At 39.9% G+C, this 24,507-nt stretch overlaps 1 protein-coding gene across 1 annotated transcript; it reads left to right on the forward strand.

The window, feature by feature from the left end:
• Nucleotides 1–11,525: 11,525 nt before the first annotated feature.
• Nucleotides 11,526–23,113, forward strand: VIM (vimentin). Its single transcript, XM_072651630.1, has 9 exons — nt 11,526–12,778; nt 13,468–13,528; nt 18,518–18,613; nt 18,706–18,867; nt 19,654–19,779; nt 20,493–20,713; nt 20,977–21,020; nt 21,429–21,514; nt 22,750–23,113. The coding sequence occupies exons 1-9, from the start codon at nt 11,886–11,888 to the stop codon at nt 22,789–22,791; spliced, it is 1,731 nt and encodes a 576-aa protein (XP_072507731.1). The 5' UTR covers nt 11,526–11,885; the 3' UTR covers nt 22,792–23,113.
• Nucleotides 23,114–24,507: the final 1,394 nt, after the last annotated feature.

A 24,507-nucleotide genomic window follows, 5' to 3' on the forward strand; every position in this document is an offset into this window, starting at 1 on the left:
TGAATTATTCTTTGATAGAGTACATATGGAACATTTTCTAATATCAACCAGAATTTGCCAGTGTATGAATTATACTCTAATTAGACATGTTCAGAAATGAGAGGTGTCCTGGGAGAGGAAATACCATGGAGGTGACCTGAAGGCATTAAAAGGCACCTCCAATGTTGTCCAAATATTGGGAGAATTGGTAAAGTCAATTCATTTGAGAGCTTGGGGTGTGTGTGTGTGTGTGTGTGTGTGTGTGTGTGTGTGTGTGTGTGTGTGTGTTCCTTTGGGGATGGGGAATGGGCTACTAACTTGGCCATGCCACTCCTCAGGAGATAGAAGTGAATTTCTTCTCCGAAACAGTCCAGAAGAAACATTGTAGATATTCAGCATATTTCCTTGCCCATCCTGGGGTATTGTAATGATAAAGAAGATTGTACATAAGAAAGGTACCTCAAGTCTTTGGAGGAAAGCTATATTATAAATCTAAGCATTATTCAATCTAATGTTTTGAGAACTTGAAACTACCATGAAAAACATCTACCGTTTAAGGCTAAACAACCTTCATAAAACAAGACTGAATAATAAGAATTTCAGCACTTAACACCAAGTCCTTTTTAAGGGTATGCAAAGATCTAGCATGCAAAGATCAGCCATAAAGTGATGTTCCACCAAGACATGCACCAAACTAGGTGAGCACTCAAAAAGCTCAGTTTCTATTTTGCCTTGGTCCTTGCCTTGCTTTCCTAAAACCTTGGGTTAATTCTGATGCTTAGCTTATTTTCTGTTCTTCTCTACCAAATCCAATATATTGGACTAAGGCTTAAAAAAGTCAGGTCCCACTCCAATATCTGCTGTTACACACTCTTCCTTCTGACTTTTCCATTGTTGACCCTCAATTTTTGTACACTGATTACAGTTTACTTCTCTCCCCTTTTTGTGCTATTACCCGGCAACCTCCTTCATCTCTGTATAATCTATATCTATTCCTTTCCTTCCCTTTCCCTTCATATCCTTCCCTTCCCCTTCCTATCCCTTCCCTTCCCTCCTTCCTTCCCCCTTCCCCTTCCATTTCCTTTTCCTTCCCTTCCTTCCATTCCTCATCCCCCTTTGTCTCTCCACCCCACTCCTTTCCTAAGATTCTTGCATGGATGATTCTCCAACTCAATAGTGACTATAATAACTTTCCTTCATACAACCAGGTTCTGCTTCATGTAAGTTTATTCTTACTGGTCAACAGGACCAATTTTCCAAGCCTAGTATCAGGAGACATTATATCCCTTTCTAGTATCAACTTTTTTGATTTCTCTTTCCATTTATATTTTTCTTTGAAATTCCTAGTCTATCTAGAACAATCATTTTAGGTCCCCTCTTACGCTTACTACCCTCTCTTACCTTACTCATAGACTTTTTGATCAGTCCTTAACGAAATCATTAATTCATTGCTTAAAGAGGTTCCTTAAATTTGCTCTTCTTTCCTTATGAAAGTTCTTTGGGAATATTCATACATTTAAAGAACACACCATTTGTATTAGCCTGACAAGATTTCTACAGGTTCCTTTCATTTTCAGGGTAATTTTCTTTTAACTTTCATTTGTTTACTGCAATGAGTCATGGTTTATGTCTTGAATGCCTACTAAATGCTCCATACAAGCCCCTCTGCTGAGCACTCCATGGAGGAAAGAGGACATGGAGAAGAAATAGAAGCTAGTACTTCAGTGCATTCATGAGCTCATAAATGGGCACTCCTTTCTTGGGTACAACCCACCCACACCTTTTCATGTCTAATTCTTGTCCATATTCCCCTAGAAATTCTCTTTGGAAGATCTCTTGAATGTGCCAGAAGCCTCCCTCCAAGACTTTTGACATTTTGCAAATATTAGGGCAGCTCCTGGAATAGAATCACATTATTCCTCACTCCACTCCAGGTCCAGGGCACCTCATTTTCTCATCACATCTCCTGGAGGATAGACAGCTCTTATAACTTCTTATGTGATAATATGCTATAGCCTCCCTATGCCCACCATGCAACTTTCCATTGTCCTTTGGGTCACCTACAGTTATGATACTTTGGAGACTAATACCCTATGATTTGTAACCATATAGTACCATTAGAGACAATTGGCATTTTTTAAAATGATAAAGTTTTGTAAGTTTAAAAAAAAGAATATAAAGAAGTCTCTATTATAATATAAGCTCCTTGTAATAGGGATTGTTGAGTTCTTTGTATTTGAATCCCCAGCACATAGCACAGACCCTGGAACATAGGGTATATATCAATAAATGCTCAGTGAATAATTGGCTGGTTGATTGGGGTTTTTGTTTTTCAACAACATGGCTAATCAACCTTCACAAAATGGGAGAGATACAAAGTATAGAAAAGACATAATTTCCACCCTAGTGGAGTTGAAAAGACTACTATGGACAACTAAAATATACAATAGTAAATGCTATATGCATTACAGAGTAGCAAAACAAAGAACTGTATGAGGACAAAAGAGGATGTTACTGACTTTCAGGGTGGGGACTGGAGATTAGGGGACACTTCCTGGAGGAGCAGACATCTAAATACAATTTGAAAGACTCATAGGATTTCATTAGCAAAGAAAGGAAGTAAGGACATTCAGTCATAGCAAATAGTATGACCAAAGATAATGAGGAAGGGAAAAGCACAGGGTGTATTCCTCATATGCAGGTCTGGAATTGTGGGAAAAAAACATATGATCTGGAGTTCTGAAGAGCTGAGTTTGAGTCCTGCCATTGACATATACTAGCTATGTGCCCCTGAACAAGTCACTTAACTTCTTAAAGCTTTGGTTTCCTTATATGTTTTTGTGGTTCTGCCTTCCCACCCGTAGAAGACTTCAAGCAAAGGGAGGATGAAAAGTGTTGGGTCTGTTACATGAGGGTTTCTTGTTCAAATACATGTTAAACTGAATGACCTAGGGTCCCTTCCAACTCTTAGATTATGTACTTTCAGAATAGAATGTAGTCCAATTTAGCTGGGGCAAAAACTCCATGGAGGGCAACAGTGTGAGACAAAGATGAAACGTAGAATGACCCCAAGTTGTGGAAGACCTTAAATGGCAAGTACAGGAGTACAAACGTTATTCAGTAGAGATAAGTGAGCCAATGAAGTTTTTTGAGGAAAGGAGTAACATTGACAGATCTGTGCAAAAAGAAGATTTATTTGGAACCAGTGTAAAGCATGAGTTGGATGAAGTAGAGAGTTGAAAAACGAATACCAGTTGAGAGGCTAATGAAATAGTTTCGACAGAAGGTAATGACTGGTACTAGGGTGGCAAAAATTGGAAGAGAAAGGAAGGGGATGATAAAGAGATGGAGCAGAAGCGGAATCAATAAAACTTGGCAAGCAACTTGGTAAAGGTTAGGAATAGGGTAAAGTCAAAAATAACTTCAAGAAGTTGAATAGGGCAGACAGCGAACAAAGGATCCACTTTGACACTGTGAAGTTTGGGAGGATAGTCATGCAAAGACATCCTTTAGTTAATTGGAGTTTCAAGACTAGAGCTTAGAGAAATAATCAAGGCTAGAAAATGAGATTTACTAGTCAGGTGCATGGAGGTAATCACTGAAGTTGTGGAAGTGAATGGAGATTGCCAAAGGAAAGATATTTCAAGAGAGAAGAGAAAAGGACCAATTGGGTGAATACCCATATTAAGGAATTAGGAAAAAGATAAGGATTCAGACATATAATTGGAGAGAAGTAGCTTAAAAGGAAAGAAAAATAAGAGAAAATAGAGTTTCTGAAGGAAGGACATAGTCAACAATGTCAAATGCCATCAAACTATCAAAGTGGATAAGGAATAAATGAAAGAATATAAAGCATTTACTAAGCTTTACTATCTGCCAAACAATATGAATGGGGGAAAGGCCATTTATTAAGGAGTCATTAGTGACCTCTGAGAGGCAAGTTTCAGAAGTAAGACTGCAAGGAGTTGAAGAAAGAGAAGTGATGAAGAGGTATCAGCAATCATTTTAAGAATTTGGGCAATAAAAAGGAAAAAGATTAGATGGAAAAATCATGTATAATTTTTATTAGAATTATTAGAGAACTGAGCATTTTGTGGACAGAAAAGAAAGGCATGATGCATTGAGACTGCGCATGTTTTTGTCAAAGAGGAGATAACTGCTGAAGGAAGGAGGTACTGGAGGAGAAGAAAGGAAATGGGACCAAGAACAATAGGGAGAAGGATGAGCAACAAGGAAATATTGTCTTCTGTGAGCAGAAAGAAGAGGGAAAGAGGAAAGGTGTGTGAGAGAAGGACTTGAATTAAAATGATGTTAAGATTTCAAGGGTTTAGGGAATTAGAAGGTAAGAGATTGAATTTGGGAAGAGGAAATTAGAGTTGGTAAAGTTGACATGAGGAAAAGGTAAAGGAAGAAAGATGAAGGGAGACAGTTCAAGATGAATGAAAGGAAGGATTCCAGAAAGAGAATAAGGAGAAAGAAGTTGGTAAAGGACGATAAAAATAATTGGTAGAACAAGGTATGCAGTTAGTTAGAAAAGGGAAATATAGCCAGATAAGACTGTCATGTTGCAAAATGAGAAGGGCTAATGAGATGAAAATGTGCTAATCAAGTGAGAAGGAAAGAGATAGTTCTGGGGGTGAAAAGCTCCAGTGCCACCAAAGCTAGCCAGAGGAGATGCTGGGAGAATAACAAAGCCAAGGATCTCAGCGTAGCAAGTATGAGGAGCAAGGAAGATGCAGTGACTTAAACAGAGGATGTGATGTCCCGATTTCTGCCACAGTGAAACGACTGTTACCTACTCTTAAAATTCATGCAGACTATTCTTACTCACTGACAATCTAATAGCAACAATAGAGAAGTTTGCTTCTGGGGTACCAATCCAGAGAACCTTTCATGACCTATTAGACCATATGACTACTCTATATTTATGGGAATTAGTATGGTTAGAAATACTATTCCCAGAAGACACCTAGAAAGCATTGCTAAATGTTGTCTTGGGAAAGAAAGTGAAGCCCTTAGCCAGGCACTGTGCTAAGCATTTCACAATTATCTCATTTGATCCTGGAGGCAAGTACTATTATAAACATATATGTATATATACATATATATAATTACCTTTCCACAGGTCAGTGAACAGAAGCAAACAGAGGCTTAAGGGACTTGTCCAAGGTCTGAGGGCAAATTTGAATTTATGTCATCTTGATTCTATTCCCACCATGACATCCCCTGCTCCACTTGCCTCTAAAGATCCTAATGTATAGAGGAAAATTAGAGTTCATAGGGCATCACTAAGATTTGGTAGATGGAGCCTATATGGCATATGTCCACTGGTATATGCTTCTGGAATATTTGGGGGGAAAGCAGTAAAAGCAGAGCTGGGCATGTAGCAATTTGTGTTAAATAGATATACTTCCTTCAAGGAAATCCAGCAACCAAAACGGGGAGAACAATGGTAGAAAGTATTTTGTGTGAAGAGCAATAGAGACAAAACTGAAGTGGTATCATCATTGAGGCTTATTATGCAGATTATTTGGACACATAGAATAAAGAGATTAAATTGGGGGACAGATGACAAGTTTGGCACAAACTCATAAGTGATAAGAAACTTCTCTGTACATCTACAAGAGTTCTATTTCTCTGGCCCAAGCAGGGCAGCTAATAATTTCTTTATTGACTTCATTATAATTTCTATTTTGCAAAATGACTTGATTATAATTTCTCTTCTGCAAAAAGCAGAAGAATCAAGGATGGAAAATCCTTTTTAAAAAAAAAAACATCATCAAGAACCGATTTCTGGGTTGGAAATGATGGAAATATAAGGGGAAAATGACCATTCCATCTAGAAATTTGTGATAAGGAAGGAGAAAAGCATGCTAGGTATTCTCTGACAGAATTCCTAAATTTGTGAAGAACATACATGCTTCAAAAGGTTCAGAGAAAGGATAGATTGTACTCCATGACCTTATGTTAGTCTGGAGAAGTCAACCCTGGAGGAATGAGAAGTTATCAAGATTGAAATTCTGAAATGGATATAATTCTGTTGAGGAGGAAAGGGGGTGGCTGTTTAAAGAGATCAATGTGGATGCACAGGGAACTCATTAACTTAGATTTTAAAAAGAGATATAGAGCCAATAGAAGCAAGAGTATGTAGTGAAGGACGAGTGCAAAAGAATGGTATAACCTGGAAGAAGTGTATTCATTAGGAATGTTAAAGCTCAGAATAAGGGAAAGCTTGCAAACGAAAAAAACAATCAGAGGATTTGTTCTTTTAAGTATGTGAGGCAAAAGAAGGAAACCAAAAAAGGGATATGACTGTTGTTCTTGGGGGACTGAATAATAACTGATGACAGAGAAGGGTCTGAGCTGTTCATCTTATATGTTCAACTTCTACTTTCCCTGTCAAGGAAAATGAACTTTGAGTTGGAAAGGATGGAGCAAAAACAACCACAAAAAACTTATCGTTGAGTACTGAAAGAACTGGTAACATTGCCAATATAAGTAGTCTTTAAAACATCATGGAGAGATATTAAAGAATTGGAAATGATTAAATGTCCCAATTTTCAAAAAAAGAGAACAGAATCAACTCTGCAAACTATGGACCAGGGAGCTTGAATAGATTCCTAACAAAATTCTAAAATTAAAAAAAAAGTTATATTTGTGACTTTTGGTTTTAATAGTACATTTATTTCTGAAAATATCTCTCTGCCACTGCTGTATCTATTACCACATGAGCCTTCCTATGACTAAAAACAGTTCAGTGAAATCAAACAACACATTGATCATACCTGAAAGTTTATACAACATCTCACATCCACTGTCCTTCACTTCTTCTAAAGGAGAAGATACATTCTCATCTCTTCACTGGAGCAAAACTTATTACAATTTCACACTGCTCATGTTCATTTTACTGTTCTTTCAATCCACCCTGAAGGCTTGAAGCTCAGGACTTGAGCTTCTTGAAGTCAGAAAATATGTTGTTTTGGCTTTTTTATCCCTACTGTTATCACATCTCCTAGCACATACTAGGCACTTAATAAATGCTTGCTGAATGATTGACACATGGTTTTCTGGTTCTACTTATATCGATCTGTCAGGTCATATGCCTTGCCATGTTTCTATGAATTCCTCATATTTTTAATTTCTAATGGCACAATGATATTCCATTATATCATTTGTCACCACTTTCTTAGTCACTAGTCAAATGAATGATGAGATCCCAAAGTATTTCTAGTTATTTGCTTCTATAAAACTTTAAAATTCTGTGATTCTGTGACAAACACTGCTATAAATATTTTTGTATATATGGAACTAATGTGTTCTCAAAGGGTGAGTTAATGCACATCTAGAAAAGGGAGAAGTTATCACAAAGAATCAGCATGGTTTCATCAAGAATGGGTCATACCAGACTACTTCTATTTTCCTTCTTTTTGTGACAGCGTTACTTGATGAGTAGATCAGCTGTAGATGAAGTTTTATGTTCTTCAGCTGAGGAATAGATGTTACCTCCAAATTTATCCTATATCTATCTTGTTTGATTTATATGTTTCTTCCCCATTAGACTCTGAGTTGCTTAAGGGTAGGTACTATTTTCTTTTTGGTCTTTCTTTGTATTCCTAGTACTTGGAGTTGTCCCTGGAATAAATGCTAGTTGACTGGTGTTACAGTCAGATGGATTAAAAACTGGTTGAATGGCCAAGCTTAAATGAGTTAAAGATTTTATATCAAAACTAATGGAGGGCCTAAGGAATCTGTACTTGGACCCAGAGATTGTTTGACATTTTTTGTCAATGATTTGGACAAATACACAGATGGCAGGCATACCAAAATTCCAGATGACAAAAAGCTTGGAGAAAAAGCTAACAAGTTGAATGACTAAGTCAGGATCCAAAAGATCTGGACTGACCAGAATATTAGGCTGAGTCTAATAAGATGGGATTTAAAAGCCCTAAGTAGATAGGCTTACACTTCTCTTGAAAATGTTAGCTTCATGAATTCAAGACAATGAACATGTGGCTAGTCAATGATTTGTAGGAAAAAAAATCTGGGGGATTTAGTGGACCACAAGCTACAAATGAGTCAACAGTCTGAAATTTGAATATTTCGATGACTTTTGTGATTTCACTAATATGGGCATTCTCCTATGGAGCACAAGGCAACCCGTTCAAATTCTAAGAACTGATTGAACATTTAATATACTATTTTCTGTCTTCAATTATTTTGATTAATTATGATCCAATCAAATTCAAAGCAAAAGGAATACCAAACACTTATTAGCTGTCTTCAGTGAGTAGAACACCATGCTAGGCACCAGAAGTACACAGTTTAGATAAGAGTAGTACCAACCCTACATCTCTCAGTCTTATAAATTGCTTTGCTTTCTATCATTTCAAAGCTTGTTTCTTTCTCTTCATTAGTACATGAAATAACATTTGAATGCTTTCTGAAGAGGCTTACACAGTAATCTCCCCCAAAAATGTAAGAATGAAGTCAGTAGTTTCCTTGTCATCAAGAAAATTAGATAGAACATAGGATTAGTTCTTGCATTTAAGGCAAGATACATCCATTACATACATCCATCTTAGATACATCCATTTTTACTATATTTAATAAATCAGCAATATTTGTTAGGTGCCCACTGTGTGCTAAACATTCTACTGGACACTGTATTTATTGCTTCAGAATTAATTCAACACTTGCTAAAGCCTGCCAGGCTCTTGAAATAAATGCATAAAAGTGTTTCTCACAGTAATCGCGTCAAACTTTAAGGTGATTTCTGATGGAATAAAGGAAAGTGTGCCTAGTGGACTGGGAATATTTGGTATGGAGGGGGGGAAAGCTTATTGAAGACATGATAACCAATTTCTAATATTTGAAGGGTTGCCACATGGTGGAATGCTTAGATTTGTTCTCTTTGTACCCTGGGAGCAGAGGTAGGAAAAATGAGTGGAAGGTATAAAGAGGCAAAGATGTCCTTGATGTAAGAAAAGCTTTCCCAAAATTAGAGCAATGCTAAAGTGAAATGTGCTGCTTGCAGAGGTCATAGAATAATAGGTTTAGAGATGGTCTTTCAAAGTCATCTAGTCCAACTTTCTCACTTTACAGCTGAGGAAACTGAGGTTCAGGGAGACATGACTGCCCAAGGACACATAGATAGTAAGCAACAGGTATTGGCTTCTCCAGTTCCAGAGGGTTTAAAATGGATGGGGGAATCAGCACTTGTTAGATCCTGTAGACAGCGATCTTGTCCAGATATGGACTGGATGGTAGTTTCTGGGGTCCTTTGTAATTGTGGTTCTGTAATTTGCCAGAAAGTCCACAGAATAAGAGCGGTACTAGGACATGCCAAACATGTTGTCAAAACAAATGTTGAAAAAAATCACAGCTAATTGAAGAGAAGTGGTGAAAAGAAGGATACTGGTAACATAAAGAATGCAAGCTGGACTTTCTCGACCTTTTTAAAAATAATACTGTCAAACCTCACCAAAATCTCTTTTCGGTTTATTCAGAGGTTTATCTTCTGCCAATGAGTCAGTCAATAAGCATTCACAGAGTTCCCAGGAGGTACAGAACACTAAACTTGGCTGAACAGTTTTTTAAATATAGAATGTTAGTTTCTTCTATACGGTGGACAGAGCCTTTACCCCCTTTTCTTCCCTTATGGGGTGATAGATAGGCTTTCTTATTCTAAGGGTTCCAGGCAACCTCACAATGGACTTACATTTCCTAAGCAGCAGTTAAAATAAAGACCTCTCAGAAAACAGGATGGTAACATGGAACACAGGCTGCTCTGCCAGTACAGTGAGCCCCAGGAATGTTCTTTTCGTGTGACCCTCGCCTCCCAGGGAAAGCATGAATAAAGAAAGCCACAGTGCAAGATTTGTGCTTCAAATGCTCTCACAGCTCAACCTTGTCAGCTCCATTTGCCCAATTTAACTGAAATGAGGAAAACAAACTACAGTCTTGACTGAAAGAGGCTTGTAGAAAGAGACCCATAATAAACTTCTTTATTTAACTCTGAACTACATTCCTTAAATACAGGTAACTTTCAGCATCCAAAGGGAAAAAGAAAACAGGATCCTACTTTTTTTCCTCTCTGTATCCCTAGGAGCGTCAAGATGCATTTATTTTTGTAGTAGTCCTTTAGTTAATGCTTTCAAGGGTTTAAAGTTTTACGATTTAAAATTCAAGGGATTAAAATCATTCTAAAACTAGGATAATTGTAGCTTCTAAGCTGTTACTTCATGCCTATCGTCCCCACTGTTCAACACTGTTCTAACCTCACTAGATAGTTAATGGCAAAATGTTTGAGTTCTGTCTTATTAATCTCTAACATCACATTGAGCTTCTTATCATTTACCTAGTACTGGTACATGACAGGACCTCTGGTTTCCTGGATCAGGGTCCTTGGCTCCTATGTTAATTCCATGACTCCCTCTCACCCCCCAACCCATCTCACAGCCAAGGAGCAGAAGAACCTGCAATATTCTACGATTGCTCATAAGCCGGTATCATTTCTCCATATCGGTGGCACTTTTAAAATGAGAAGCTGTAATGTTTTGTACTACTCGCAATACAAACTTTACGTTCTTGCAAACATCCCTATTTCATCATTTGTGGTATAATTGCTTCCCATTTAAAATAATTCATTAGTTAAATCTGGTCTTAAGGGTTAGCACTTCATTAATCTTTTAATGGAGCTATATTTATACCTCCGAAATAGTTTCTGGATATTACTACAAAATGAGAAAATCAGTCAATTCAATTTGCTTTTGAAAGGCTTGTTTCAAAACATGGCTTTTTTGGAAGGGAAGGTTAACTTTATATGGTTTCCTTCTTACATAAAACTTTCTGATCATTTAAAAGATTTACTTCATGGAAGGAGAACGGCCCAAACACAGGCTTGAAACGTGGACACTTTGAAGATTCTCCCCTTCCGTATACCTAGAGGGGATGGGTGGATACCCCCTAACTCAGGCTCTTCAGACGCACAAATCGACAGAAATGTCCTCCTAGTAAGAATGGAGCCACACCCCTTCATCCTGGAGCGAAGCCCTCTTCAGGATAGAAGAGTGAGAAGCAGTACCCAGGCAGGAGGGGGCCCTTTTAAGGGGGGGCACATAGACATCGTCTGCTACAGCTCAGAGTAGTTGCTTGTCTCTAAGTTGGGTAGAAAATGAGCGCATCCAGACCGGAGGAGAGAGTTTATCTAACGGTTTCTGAAGCTGAGCGTTGGAGACGAGCCTCTCCAAGCAACCACGGCCCAGTGATTCATCTCCAGTGATTCACGGTCCCTTCCCCCCTCCTCCCCCTCCGCATTCCTTCCATCCTGCTCTACCGCCTCCCCTCCCTCGGACTCCAGACCGTCCGATTCCGGACAAAACCCGCAGGGTCCCTAGACACCGAGGACGGCCCAGCAGGATAAATGAATTCGCAGAAATGGGCCCATCCCTCTTCTTCCGCTTGGCACAAAGGGGAAGTAACAATGCCTGAACAACTTCATTTTCTCGAGTGCACGCCCCCTTCTCCCTCCTCCCAAATCTCAGGCTCTTTCTTTCTCGCTGCCTCCTTCCCTTATGGCCGAGAAATCACTCTCCCCCCGCCTTTCCTCCCCCTTGGCCAGGGTCTCGCCACTCTGGTCCTTCCTGGCAGAGTCCCTCTGGCTCCTCGGGCCTCCCTTTCGCCCTTTTGGCTGGAAACCAAGGTGCCCCTCCCACCCCCTCCTACTACGCCTCTTTGGAAGAGTCTCCTAGACCTCTCTCCTCCTTTTCCAATGTCGCGTTCTGAGTGGGTCCCCCAACTTCCTCTAAGCTTTCTCCTACTTTGTCAATGTGCCCAAAGGTGAGAATCACCCCCCTCCTGCGGGGGATAATCAGCAGGATTCCGAGCCCAGCCCCAAAAGTAACGGGATGGGGCTTTCCGCCCAGTTTGGGGGAGACGGGGGAGGGCTAAGGGCGGCACCTCCGCCCACCCTGACCCCACCCCTGAACACCCTCTCCCCGTACCCTCCCTACTCTGTCCTTTCTCCCTGGGTCCCCATTGGCTGGCGAGTAGCCGGGGATTGGCCAACGGCGGGGGCCCCCTCCGCCGATATAAGAGTCGCCCACGAAGCGGGGTCCCGCTCTCTGCCTCTCCAGTCTCTCGGCTCTTGTCGCCTTAGCTGCAGCCAGCGCCGCCGCCACCGCCACCGCCCCTCTCTCTTCGCGGGTCGCGCTCCACGCAGCAGCCCTCCAGCCATGTCCACCCGGTCCGTATCCTCCTCCTCATACCGCAGGATGTTCGGCGGCAGCAGCGCCGGCGGCCGGCCCAGCTCCAGCCGCAGCTACGTGACCTCGACCACCCGCTACAGCCTGGGCAGCGCCATCCGGCCGAGCAGCACCCGCAGCGTGTACTCGTCCTCCCCAGGTGGCGTGTACGCTACACGCTCGTCGGCCGTGCGCCTGAGGAGCAGCGCCCCGATCCCGGGAGTGAGGCTGCTGCAGGACTCGGTGGACTTCTCTCTGGCCGATGCCATCAACACCGAGTTCAGGAACACCCGCACCAACGAGAAGGTGGAGCTGCAGGAGCTCAACGACCGCTTCGCCAACTACATCGACAAGGTGCGATTTCTGGAGCAGCAGAACAAGATCTTGCTGGCCGAGCTCGAGCAGCTCAAAGGGCAGGGCAAGTCGCGCCTGGGGGACCTGTACGAGGAGGAGATGCGGGAGCTGCGCCGGCAGGTGGACCAGCTTACCAACGACAAAGCCCGGGTGGAGGTGGAGAGGGACAACCTGGCCGAGGACATCATGCGGCTCCGCGAGAAGTAAGAGCGTGCTAGCTGGCCGGGGTCCATTGTCCCTTTCACCTAGGTGGGGAGGAGGAGGGATGCAGACTGGCGGCTCCATCCCCGGTCTGTTCTGGGGCTGCCACGCCCTTGGGCCCTGGGGTGGGGGTGGGGGGTGGGGAGGAGAGGGAGCCCGGGCTGGGGAAGGAAGAGAAGTAGGGGACTGTGGTCTGGCATCTGTGTGGAGGTCGCCCCGCCCTTCATCTCCTGCAGCTCTCCACGGCTCCCTCTCTATTCTAACCATGCACTGGCCTTAAAAAGTTGCTCGAATGTCTCCTATCTCTTAACTCTCCCCTTGTTGGAGGCGGGAAAGAGTTTCACTAACTTTTCCCCAAGTTTCCTTGCCTCTTTTCCGAAGAGCCTCGGGAAAAAAAAAAGAAAATTATGGCCAGAGGGAGGGAGGCGAGACAAAGGGCAATGACGCCACGGCCTTGGTCACCCTCACTGAGCTGCTCACTTCTCCGAGTCTCACTTCAGAGGGTCCCCAAGGTGCTGCAGCCCCCACTCCCTCAAAGGAGCCCAGGAGAAAGAGCCCAAGTTAGCGGTCTACCCTTGAAGAATTGCTTCTTTCCCCCGGGGATGGGGTGGGGTGGGGTGGTTGGGTGTGGCCTGTCCAGCCCAGTTGGCGGTTTCCCGCTTCCTCCTTGGTTGATGTGTCACTCTTTCAGGTTGCAAGAGGAGATGATGCAGAGAGAGGAAGCCGAGAGCACCTTGCAGTCTTTCAGACAGGTTTGTAGCTTTCCTTCCCCGCCACCTTTGTCCATCGGACACGCAGTTCTAAAAGTTGGTCCTTAACCCCAACTGGGCTTCGAACAGCTTCCAGTCTGTTGGCGCAGCCCTCTAGCGGCGGCCAGGTGCCAGATCCAAGCTCCCCAGGAACTGGGGGATTGGCCTGGGTGTCACCAGAGAATACAAAGGCCGGTAATATAATCCTCCTTAGCTTTTAACTTTGTTTCAAGTTTTCAAAGAACGGGACAGTCTTCATTTTTCCCTTGCGTTCTGAGACGCAGATTTGAGCAACCTCAATTTGAGTGGGATTGCTATTTGCTGCAGTCAAAGAAGTTTGACATTTTTGTATTGTTTCCAAGCCAAAAGAAGTGCAACACACAGTGGTTCAAAAAGTAAAATAAATGTTATTTTAGGAAGGACTTGCTGTGAATAAATAGAATCAAGACAGAAACTAGATGGGGGAGGGGAGGTAGAGAAAAGGGGGAGTCCTATTGTAGAGCAAACTAGATGGGGCATAAAACAAAAGGGCTCCCACACACAACTATTTTTTTATCTTAATAAGGGTGAAAAGGAGCCATCTGTCCAGCTGGCTATAGAGTATTAGTGGTTTCTATGGGATTCACTATGGAATGTAGATAGAGACTTTCTGGGAAGTGGGGTCGCCTAGAGAGAAAGAATAGGAGTCTTTGTGTTCACAGGAAAGCTTGCAACAGGCTGCATTCTTACAGAATATGTAATCACTTTTAATTGGAGACGAGTATTTTATAAGAGAAAGTTATACTTAAACCTGAGCAGCACATTAGATATGACATTAGAACTTTTCAAAGGACTTTAGTCAGAGTTGGTCCTGATAGGACCCCTCTTCTATCTTTTTGTTTGTAATTTCCTTTTCCAGAAAAGTTTTTCTTTAAAAAGGTGTTCTCATGGGTGAGGGGTAACAGAGTAGAAAGCTAAACTTGGGTTTCGAGTGGCATTTTCAAAACAGATATGTTATGCTCCAGAACTTTGAGAAATCTGAGGCTGTATGAAGAGAATGGAAAATGAAGGGGCAGCTAGGTGGCAACAGTGCTTAGAGAACCAGCCCTGGAGTCAGGACGACCTGAGTTCCAATTCAGCCTCACATTTATTAGTTGTGTGACCTTGGGCAAGTCATTTAACCCCATTGCTTCAGAAAAAAAAAGGAAAATGAAGTATAGAATGGTTACCTTGTTTAAACTTTGAGTAAATATATGCACTTTTGAGAGCATACTTTAAGCTCATTATTAGATTAAGATTTTTTCTAGTCTCTCCTGGATGGAAGTGTTAGGATATTTAGATCCAAGATATATACATACATGTGTACAAACATACAAATATATACTTATACCAGGATAAACTGTGAAGTGTAGAGAAGAGAGAAGAGTGAACGATGTGAAATTAGAAGACTCAGATTCAAATCTTGCCTCTGTAGTTTCCTGCTTGTATGCTCTAGAGCAAATGACTTAAGCGCCTTCTGTCTCAGTTTCCTCAACTGGAAAATGAGGGGTTTGGACTACATGACCTACAAAGTGCCTTATATCATAAAATGGATCACAAAAATGAATGGGGAGAGGAGGATAGGGTAATGCAGTTCCCTTTTGAAGGATTGGCAGGAAAGCAATGATCTTGAATGATTTGATCACATTTTCATTCACTTGAGTTTGTCAGTATCACATTCTAGTGACATTTTAGTGGGGTTTTTAAAAATTTGTAAGTCACCATTTCAGGGTAAAAATGCCTATCTACCAAACTAAATCAAAGTGGATTTGTCAAATTACAAAAGATATGATTACATGTTATAGAAAAATGGACTGTTGTCTTTATTCACTCATTTGTGAAGAATGAGTGACTTTTGTCCTATACACTTATAAATAGGTGATAGCAAATCTTGGGACTTAAATGAAGGTAATATGTTTTCTTCAGCCCTGTAGAAGGACCCATGTGGCACTTTTCTTTGAACTGTTTGCCATAAGTATTCTCAGAGTTGAACAAAAAGCAAACCAATTTTTTTAAACTCAAAATTGGATCTTTTTTTTACTTATCCATTACTTAATTGATTTATTTCAATGAGAGTGTTACAAGTGTCTCTGAATTTTGTAGAGTAGAAAGTGTCCCACCAAATATATCTTAAAAGATAAAATATAGACATTTCTGAAGGGGAAGGAATAATCCCTGTACCTGCAAGGTCATACATTCTGATTAGGAAATATGACTGTTTACAAATGGAGTTACTAAATCTGTTTTGTGCTGAGACAAATGAAGGTAAGTCTTGACCAGGCAACAGCTCTACATACACATTTCTGTTTAAGAGTAATAATGAGATTTATTTTAAACAGTCATTTCGAAACAAGTTCTAGTAACAGACTTGAACCCATGGAAGGAAAAGGATACATACACTTTTAAGGTGTTCAGAAAAGGCTGACGCAGCTCAGCTGCCAAATAGATGCAAAACAAAGGTGAATCCAAGGTGTTTAGTTTTTCTTCACTTGGCACTTTTCTTGGCAGTGACAGTACATATCCAGAGCTAGAGTATTGAAATACTAGACATGGTTCATACATCCTAGGAAACAAAGAGGTACCTAAAAATTTATTTTAAAAGATTTGGGGTAGGGCACATTGTTTTGTTTCAATTTGTCATGAAACTTTATGGTTCCATGAGTGCCTTCTCCCAAAAACAAAACAAAAAATCAGTTAGGTGGTACAATGGAGTTGGAGTCAGGGAGACCTGAATTCAAATCTAGCCATGGATGCTCAGTAGCTATGTGTCACTTCATCTCCTCTTGCTCAGTTTCCTTATCTGTAAAAAGGATAATAAAAGTACCCATCTCCCAGAATTAGGATAAAATGAGGATAAAATTTAAAGTACTTTGCAGACCTTGAAGTGCCATGGAACTATTAGCTAGTGTCATTCTTAGATTGCAAGCTTGAAAATTAAATAGATCTCATTATAGTTCATCTGTGGTACTCTGTTAAATTTACCATTGTCATATGAAATTAGATCTTAAAAGCTCTGTGATGTTGGAAAAAAAGTTCCTTAAGTATTTTTAAACTGAATCCAAATGTTACTTCAGTGGAGTAGATAGTACTAGAACAGCTGCCTGGGACCATTTGGTTTTTGTCCAGCATTAGGGGGCCTGGGATCTTTTCTGTGCATCATTATCATGACTTTGTAACTTTAGGAAGGGCTGACATTCCACAGAATGGATGTGTTTCTCTAAAACCCATGCAGTTTTATAACTGACATAGTTGGGTTATTTTATCACAGTGTTGTTGATTTATTATTTCTGAAAATCCTCTTAATCTGGAGTGGATCGTGGTCTATTCAGATGTGAATTTTCTGTGAAAGATTTGAGGTTTTCACTTGAGTTCATGTATATCCAGAAGAAGGTATGGTATGAGGCATCAGAAGTTGTACAAGCCTGCTAAGTTGTCAATGTATTTTAAATTGAGAAGGGAGCCTTTAAGACAATTTAGACAAATAATCCAGATTTTACAAATGAGAGGAGGAGGGAGATTTAAGCAACTTGACTAGATAGGTCAATCAGTAAGCATTTATTAATCAACTATTGTGTGTCAGGCACTATATGCTAGGTGTTAGCAGCATAAGTAAAGAAGTGATACAGCCACAATCCTCCACAACTTAAACGTTCTGTCAGGGGAGACACACTTCTCCATAAGTTTATATGTAATAAAGAAACAAGATCATTGTTTACCTTGGAGGCAGCTGGGGGCAGGAGGAGAGGATTTAGAAAAGGCTTCATGTAGAAGATGACACTGGAGACAAGTCCTGAAGAAAACTGGTGTTTGCTCCTAAGGTGTAGGAGCAAAGTGGTATTTAAAAATTACAAACAATTAGCAAACGATGGATTTTATTGTCCAACATGTCCCTTAAACGAACAGACTAGCATAATTAGATTAACCTTAATTAACCTTAAACTTTTGTTACTACTTCTATACTCAAAGATAACTCAACATTTATGGAAGATGTGAAAGTATAAAGAGCACTTTTCCTGCACAACAAACCAGAGATGCAGATAATGCTAGTGTGATTATCCTCAGTTTACATATGAGGAAACAGGGGCTTGATTGGGAGAATTGACTTTCCCAGGATGACATTGTAAGTGACTGTCTGAGCTGGGATATGAATTCAAGTCTTTGCAGTACATGAATGGGTATGAGTCTAGGCCTTCTCCCATTCTGTGTCACACAGATGGAAAAAGATCTCAACTTTGAAATCCAGTTTTGTTAGATGATATTCCCAGATGTTTGTGAATAGTTGGATTGACTCTTTCCCTAAAAGCATGGTTTACGAATGAGCGTTTGTCACTGCTTCTCAGAACTGTCCTGGAGCATCTGTTAAAGTAACGTGTTGGTTGAAACAACAGAAGCATTCTTAATAATACATAATATTGACAAAAGCTAACATTTATATAGCACCTAGTATGTGCTAGGCATTGTGCTATCAGCTTTACAAACATTATCTCAATTGATCCTCACAACAACCCTGAGGAGGAGTTGCTATTACTAAGTCCATTTTATAGATGAGGAAACTGAGATAGAAGTGAAATGACGTGCCCAGGGTCATACAGGTGGTTAAGTATCTGAGGCTACATTTGAGTTCAGGTCTTCCTGACACCACTACTCTGAACCTAGTTGCCCCATACCTGTGTTCCATTGATGTACAAAATAAGCATTATTTGGAAATCAACCAGTAATTTCATATAATTACACACTTAATATCCTGCTAGCACCTTAATTAACAGACTATATAAAAATCTCAGTTTAGCCCTTTCTTACAGAGGATAAAATAAATATCCCTTAGATCTCATTCAAAAACCTCGATATAAAATGGTTGAAGCTATAAGATTATGTAGGACATGGGTTCCCAAGGCCAGTGTTATAGGAAGGCCTCTCAAATCTATTAATTGAAGTTATAATATAATTGCAAAAACTCTTCTGTTTTTTAATCAGGATGTTGACAATGCTTCTTTGGCACGTCTAGACCTGGAGCGTAAAGTTGAATCCCTGCAAGAAGAGATTGCTTTCTTGAAGAAACTTCATGATGAGGTAAATGGAGTCCTGTGACATAATTTTATAGAGAGAACAGTGATGACATCTGTGAGATGGTTGATTCATTCATCCACTCTTTTTTACCCCAGGAGATCCAAGAACTGCAGGCCCAGATTCAAGAGCAACACGTTCAGATCGATGTGGATGTCGCCAAGCCTGACCTCACTGCAGCCCTTCGTGATGTCCGTCAGCAGTACGAAAGCGTGGCTGCCAAGAACCTTCAGGAGGCTGAGGAGTGGTACAAGTCCAAAGTAAGAGCATGAACCAATGTGATTAGTTACCAGGGAAAATAATTGTGTTTTGAGGAGACTTGGGTACCTGCCATTGCTCCTCAGTTCCTATAATGATGCTTATTCCTGTGTAGGACTAGTTCTTTGATTCCAAACATCCAGTTTCCATGGAAAGAAGTTTATTTCGGCCTCCTGTCAGATTCCCATTATTTTTCAGTAATCACTATTGAAATGGACCTCCCTCCAAAACATACATCCTCAAGATATTTTATTTGAGTAAGGGGATCTGATAATAGTGACCTAAAATGTTAGTCAATACCCCTATCTTTTCTTCCTCTGACTTGCCTAATAAAAACTGTTTTTTTAAAGGGTTGTTTTCCCCATTTCAATATAAAAATTTAAACTTAGTGTTTGTACTATGCTCAGTTTTTGCATTTTCCTATTAAAGGTTTTTTAGTCCTCCAGGTAGAAAACACCATGATAAGCTTCAGTAGCATAAGGAAAAGATTAACTAGCCATGTATCCAAGTCATGTTGTACAAAACCAGACAGCCTGATATCTTTAAACATATAGAAATAGAACTGAATTATCCAGGGAGGCAGAATGCTTGAATGTTATTTGACTAGGAAGTAATTAACAAGCATTAAGGAAGGACCTACTCTAAACCCAGTACTCTTACTAGGTGTTAAGGATACAAAGACTATAATGACAGGATCCCTCCCTTCAAGGAAGTTACATTCTGGGGGAGACAATGTATACATGTCTAGGTCTTTATACAAAATAAACTTTGTATTTCTTCTTCCACAGTTTGCTGATCTCTCTGAAGCTGCTAATAGGAATAATGATGCCCTGCGCCAGGCTAAGCAAGAATCTAATGAGTACCGACGACAGGTGCAGTCCCTCACCTGCGAGGTGGATGCACTTAAAGGAACTGTGAGTACAGTGTTATTTTTTGTGGGGGTGGGGGTGGGGGTGGGGACAGCGCATTTGGTCTTGGTTTCCATTTTTTTATCTTAAAGTAAGTTTGACAATTTCTCAAAGGAGTATTCTCCATTTATATTTAATATCTCTCATTCATTTTTGAAGGCAAGTCCTTTAGTTGAATAGTCAACTTTCTATTCTGTTGACATAGTGTCCTATATAAAGTTAACTTGAATACAAGTAAGAGAACCTGAACCATGAGCAGATTTCAATTTTCCCATCTATTCCCATCTATTCCTAATGCATCTAATGGTAAATCTGATAGTAATTTACAGTAGAGAAGAAGAATATTGAAGGAATGGAATTTACAGTGAAGAGATAAAAATTTTTAATTCAAAATACGTTATCTCAGAATAAATTCAAGTTAATACTGGGCCAGAAATTCATTAGTTTAATCTTTCCTAACAAGAAGGGATTTGGTACATAACCTCCTTTCCCTGGCTCCCCTCCCCCAAATAAAAATAATATTCAGAGAAAGGTATTTTATTATAGTCTTTAAAGTTGTTTCAGCTTGTTGGGTGAAAATTCTTTCTTTGTGCTTGAAAATAGCTGCATAGCTTTCCGCATTGTGAAGACACGATTAAGATTAAGCGCAAAAGCTATCAACTGGGAACCCTAGTGGCTCTCTGTGAATTAATATTAAAGCTCTTTCTCCATTCTTGCAGAATGAATCCCTGGAACGCCAGATGCGTGAAATGGAGGAGAACTTTGCTGTTGAAGCTGCTAACTACCAAGACACTATTGGCCGCCTGCAGGATGAAATCCAGAACATGAAAGAAGAAATGGCGCGCCACCTCCGTGAATACCAGGACCTGTTGAATGTCAAGATGGCGCTTGATATTGAGATTGCCACCTACAGGAAACTGCTGGAAGGAGAGGAGAGCAGGTCAGAATGTGCATTTGTGTGCATGGATGGGTTTCCCTAGTTTAGAACAATGGCTGTGTTTCTGGGGCGGGGAAATCACAGCCACACTCAACAAAGAGGTGATTTAGAGGAATCCTTTGTAAACTTTTGGAAAGTTAGGCCCTTTTGTAATGTAATCGCCTCTTAGAAGTATGGTTTTCCCAAAAGCCTGTACTGCTATATAGCTGTTCCCTGTCATTGAAATTGCTGTAACATGACCCTTCTCCTGCCTTATTTCCTTACAGAATTGCTCTGCCTCTTCCCAATTTCTCTTCCCTGAATCTGAGGGGTAAGTACTTGGCTTTTCATTTCTAAAGAAGTCAGCAGCCCGTAACTATTGAGCCATTTTGTTTTCTGGGAAAGGTCATCTTTTGTTAGAATGGATCTGATAATAACGTGTCAGTGCAAATTCTACTAAATGTCCAGAGTCTAGGACTGTTTGTTTTCTGGATGCGTGTCCATCTAAAGCCTAAATGGGAGGTGCTCAATCCCAAACTATTTAATTACCTCTTAATGCTTTAAACATGGAGGTTTTAAAAATCAGTCAAAGACCTTAAAGCACAACTCAAGCTTTTAGACTTCTTAGTGGTGAATCATTATACTGAACAGCCATAAAGTTTCATCACTCTTCAATTAAAATTCTTATGTTGCATTTGAGTTTTATTTTCTCTCTCTCTTATGTGTGATCTCTCCTCAGAAACCAACCTTGACTCACACCCTCTGGTTGACACCCATTCAAAGAGAACTCTGCTAATTAAGACTGTTGAAACTAGAGATGGACAGGTTGGTATCCCCTGAATTAAGGGAATGGGTGAGCTAAGTAAAGGAGGAACCAAGATTCTTGCAAGTCATACTATTACCCAGATATTCCCAAATTATACATTTACACAGTCGGATTCTAAAGAGTGACTAGAAGTCTCATATCCCCCATCCCAAACAGACACTTAACCAACTCATTATGTGGTACCTGAAGGTGTGATGAGACTCTTCCTGCAGTGCAGTTAATCTGCATTTGCCAAGATGGCTAATTGGAAATGGAAATAAGTGAGACCAGATTAAGATGCCCCAGGGGCCCTTTGACCTTGATCCATCTTGACTCAATGTGTAATTTCAGTTGTTAAAATACAACCTTTTAAAATTGGAATCTTCAATCAGCTGTAACTGATGAGATGAAATTAGAGTAGCTGAAGGTTTTGAAGGAGTGATCTTCACTTCTACCATTTGTATTACCTTTGTGAAAATCTAATGCAAGAGATGAAGCATGAATAAAGGTTGATTAGGGAGCCATAGTCTATATTCTACTGGCAAAATGCAGTTAATGACATAGCTGGACTAGGACAAATTGGCTCCTCCCTGCACCTACCCTGTGGTGCCAGGACATGCTGCCAGCTAGTCTCTTGACACCTTGCAGTTTGCCGAATTATGATCAGGGGATTGGAGGCAACCTCCAAGTGAAATGAACTGTCCAAACACTTTTACGTGTTGATGGTTGAGTTGTATTTGGAAAAAGGGAAGGTAAACAAGAACACCAGAGTGTCTGATTTACATACATTTCTGTGTACTTTTGAGCTACCCATGAGCATCTGTCAGAACCACCGTAAAAATATCCATCTATATACTTGCCCATAAAAGTGTTTAACACTCTATGAAAAGCATATGCAAATAGGCCAGAAGTATTTCACTCCTATTTACAATCTCTACTGCACATAACCAACCCAGAAATACACCCAGTAACTGGAAGAATCCCTCCTGAAAATGCATTTTAGAAGTGATAACGTTATTTATACGTTTTATGGACCAAAACAAAGATTCTTTTCAAAATGGAATTTCAACTTCCAGCTCAACTCTTTATTCTTTAATGCTATTCTGTTACCTTCCCAAGTTTATTGGGGGGTGGGGAACCAAAGGATTCTGAACATCAAAGCCCATTTTAAACAGAGGAATTTGAGATTTGAGATTCTAGTCCAATTCTAAATCGTATTTTGAGTTTTTACCTTTCTCCCTTTAAAAAAACACAGGTCATCAATGAAACTTCTCAACATCATGATGATCTGGAATGAAAAGTGTGAGCTGACTGCAGTAGAATCTTACCAGCAAGAAGAAAAGAGAATTCCATATGTTAAAGAAACAGCTTTTAAGTGCCTTTCTGCAGTTTTCCAAGAGCGCAAGATAGATTTGGATAGCTATAATGGAATAGGCTTTAGTTCTTACGAACTGACCCTCGTAAAAGATTTAGAAAGTTTACAACAAAATCTAGTTTACAATGATATCTTGTGCTTTCATACTTTTTTAAGAAGTGTTTTTGAATACCATAAAACTGCTTTTTATTTCCAGCCAGTGTCTGACCAACCTATTACTGCTTCAATAAATCTTTGGAAAATATGGTTTCTCCTCTTGTTTTTCGTTTTAAAAAATAAGTCATTACTTAAAATGTGTCATTTTAGATTGGAACTTTGTCATGATTCTCTGATCCTTTGACTTGGTGACTGTTTTCCTTATGGTTTCTTTAGTTTAAGAGTATATTTGCAAACCACAGAAGGGGTCAACATTTCCCTTTCTCCATCCTTTTCCTCATCCTCAGAAAGAACATTCAAAAGTTGGACACTGAGTCAAAGTCTGGTCTTTGAACAACATATATTTAAGGTGTAGATAGACCATGGCATCAATAACAGCAAAAAATCATCTACTATACGCAAGGCACTGGGGCATGAAAAACCAAATGATAAAATCTGTGACTTAAAAGAAAAGCATTCTTATGGAGGGGACAATATGTATATGTGAGTACATGCAAAATAAATCTATGTTCTTGGTGTGGTCAAACTGCAATTCAGCCATTTTACTGACAACCACTAAAAGTAATAGTTTTTCATCTACAATGTGTCTGATAATGGTGAATACTTTGGAAGGATGGTGGTCTTTTTTATTTCAAACCATGTGAATGAGCCCTGTTTATCTCACTGATTTTCAATCACTGGTATTCCTAAGATCATTCATAGTTTTAATAATAATCCAGAGTGAGATCAAATATGAAAATTAGTTTACTGAAATAATCTAGGTCCCACATATAATTTCATTGCTATAAAGAAAGCCTCTTACTTTTAAAACAACACCCAAAGGATTATAAAAGTGTGCATACCACTGCTATGTTTGTACCTCAAAGAGATAAAAGAAAAAGCCTCCACATATACAAAAATGTTTAAAGCAGCTCTTTTTATGATAGCAAAGAATTGGAAATTGGGGGAATGCTCACCAGTTGGGGAATGGTTGAACAAGTTATGGTACATGATTGTGACGGAATACTATTGTGCTATAAGAAATAGTGAGCAGGGTATTTTCAGAAAAATGTGGAAAGACATGAAGTGACCAGAACCGGGAGTACCTTGCACATAGTAACAGCAACATTGTTCAATGATGACTGTGAATGATAACTTGTCAGTAATACATTGATCCAAGACAATTCCTAAGGGCTCATGATAAAAAATACTATCTACCTCCAGAGAAAGAACTCATGCAGTCTGAATGCAGATTGAAGCATTCTTTTTTTAAATTTTCATTATTCTTTGGGTTTTTTGTTTGCTTTTTGGACTGCATCTTCTTTTGCAACACAGCTAAAATGGAAATGTTTTTGCATGATATATATACATATATACATATATACACACACATACACATATGTGTGTATATATATATGACATCAAATTACTTGCCTTATTGAGCAAGAAAAGGGGAAGGAAAAGAATATAGAACTCAGTTTTTAAAAAATGATTGTTAAAATT

This window comes from Notamacropus eugenii, chromosome 3, assembly GCF_028372415.1.
Source record: "Notamacropus eugenii isolate mMacEug1 chromosome 3, mMacEug1.pri_v2, whole genome shotgun sequence".
NCBI lineage: Eukaryota > Metazoa > Chordata > Mammalia > Diprotodontia > Macropodidae > Notamacropus > Notamacropus eugenii.

Bases quoted from the DNA above. Each gene is read 5' to 3' on its own strand.
- VIM (XM_072651630.1), top strand. From the start codon at position 11,886: ATGGGGCTTTCCGCCCAGTTTGGGGGAGACGGGGGAGGGCTAAGGGCG. The intron at 13,529-18,517 runs GTTTGTAGCTTT...TTTTTTAATCAG, and splicing joins CCTTGCAGTCTTTCAGACAG to GATGTTGACAATGCTTCTTT. The intron at 19,780-20,492 runs GTGAGTACAGTG...CCATTCTTGCAG, and splicing joins TGGATGCACTTAAAGGAACT to AATGAATCCCTGGAACGCCA.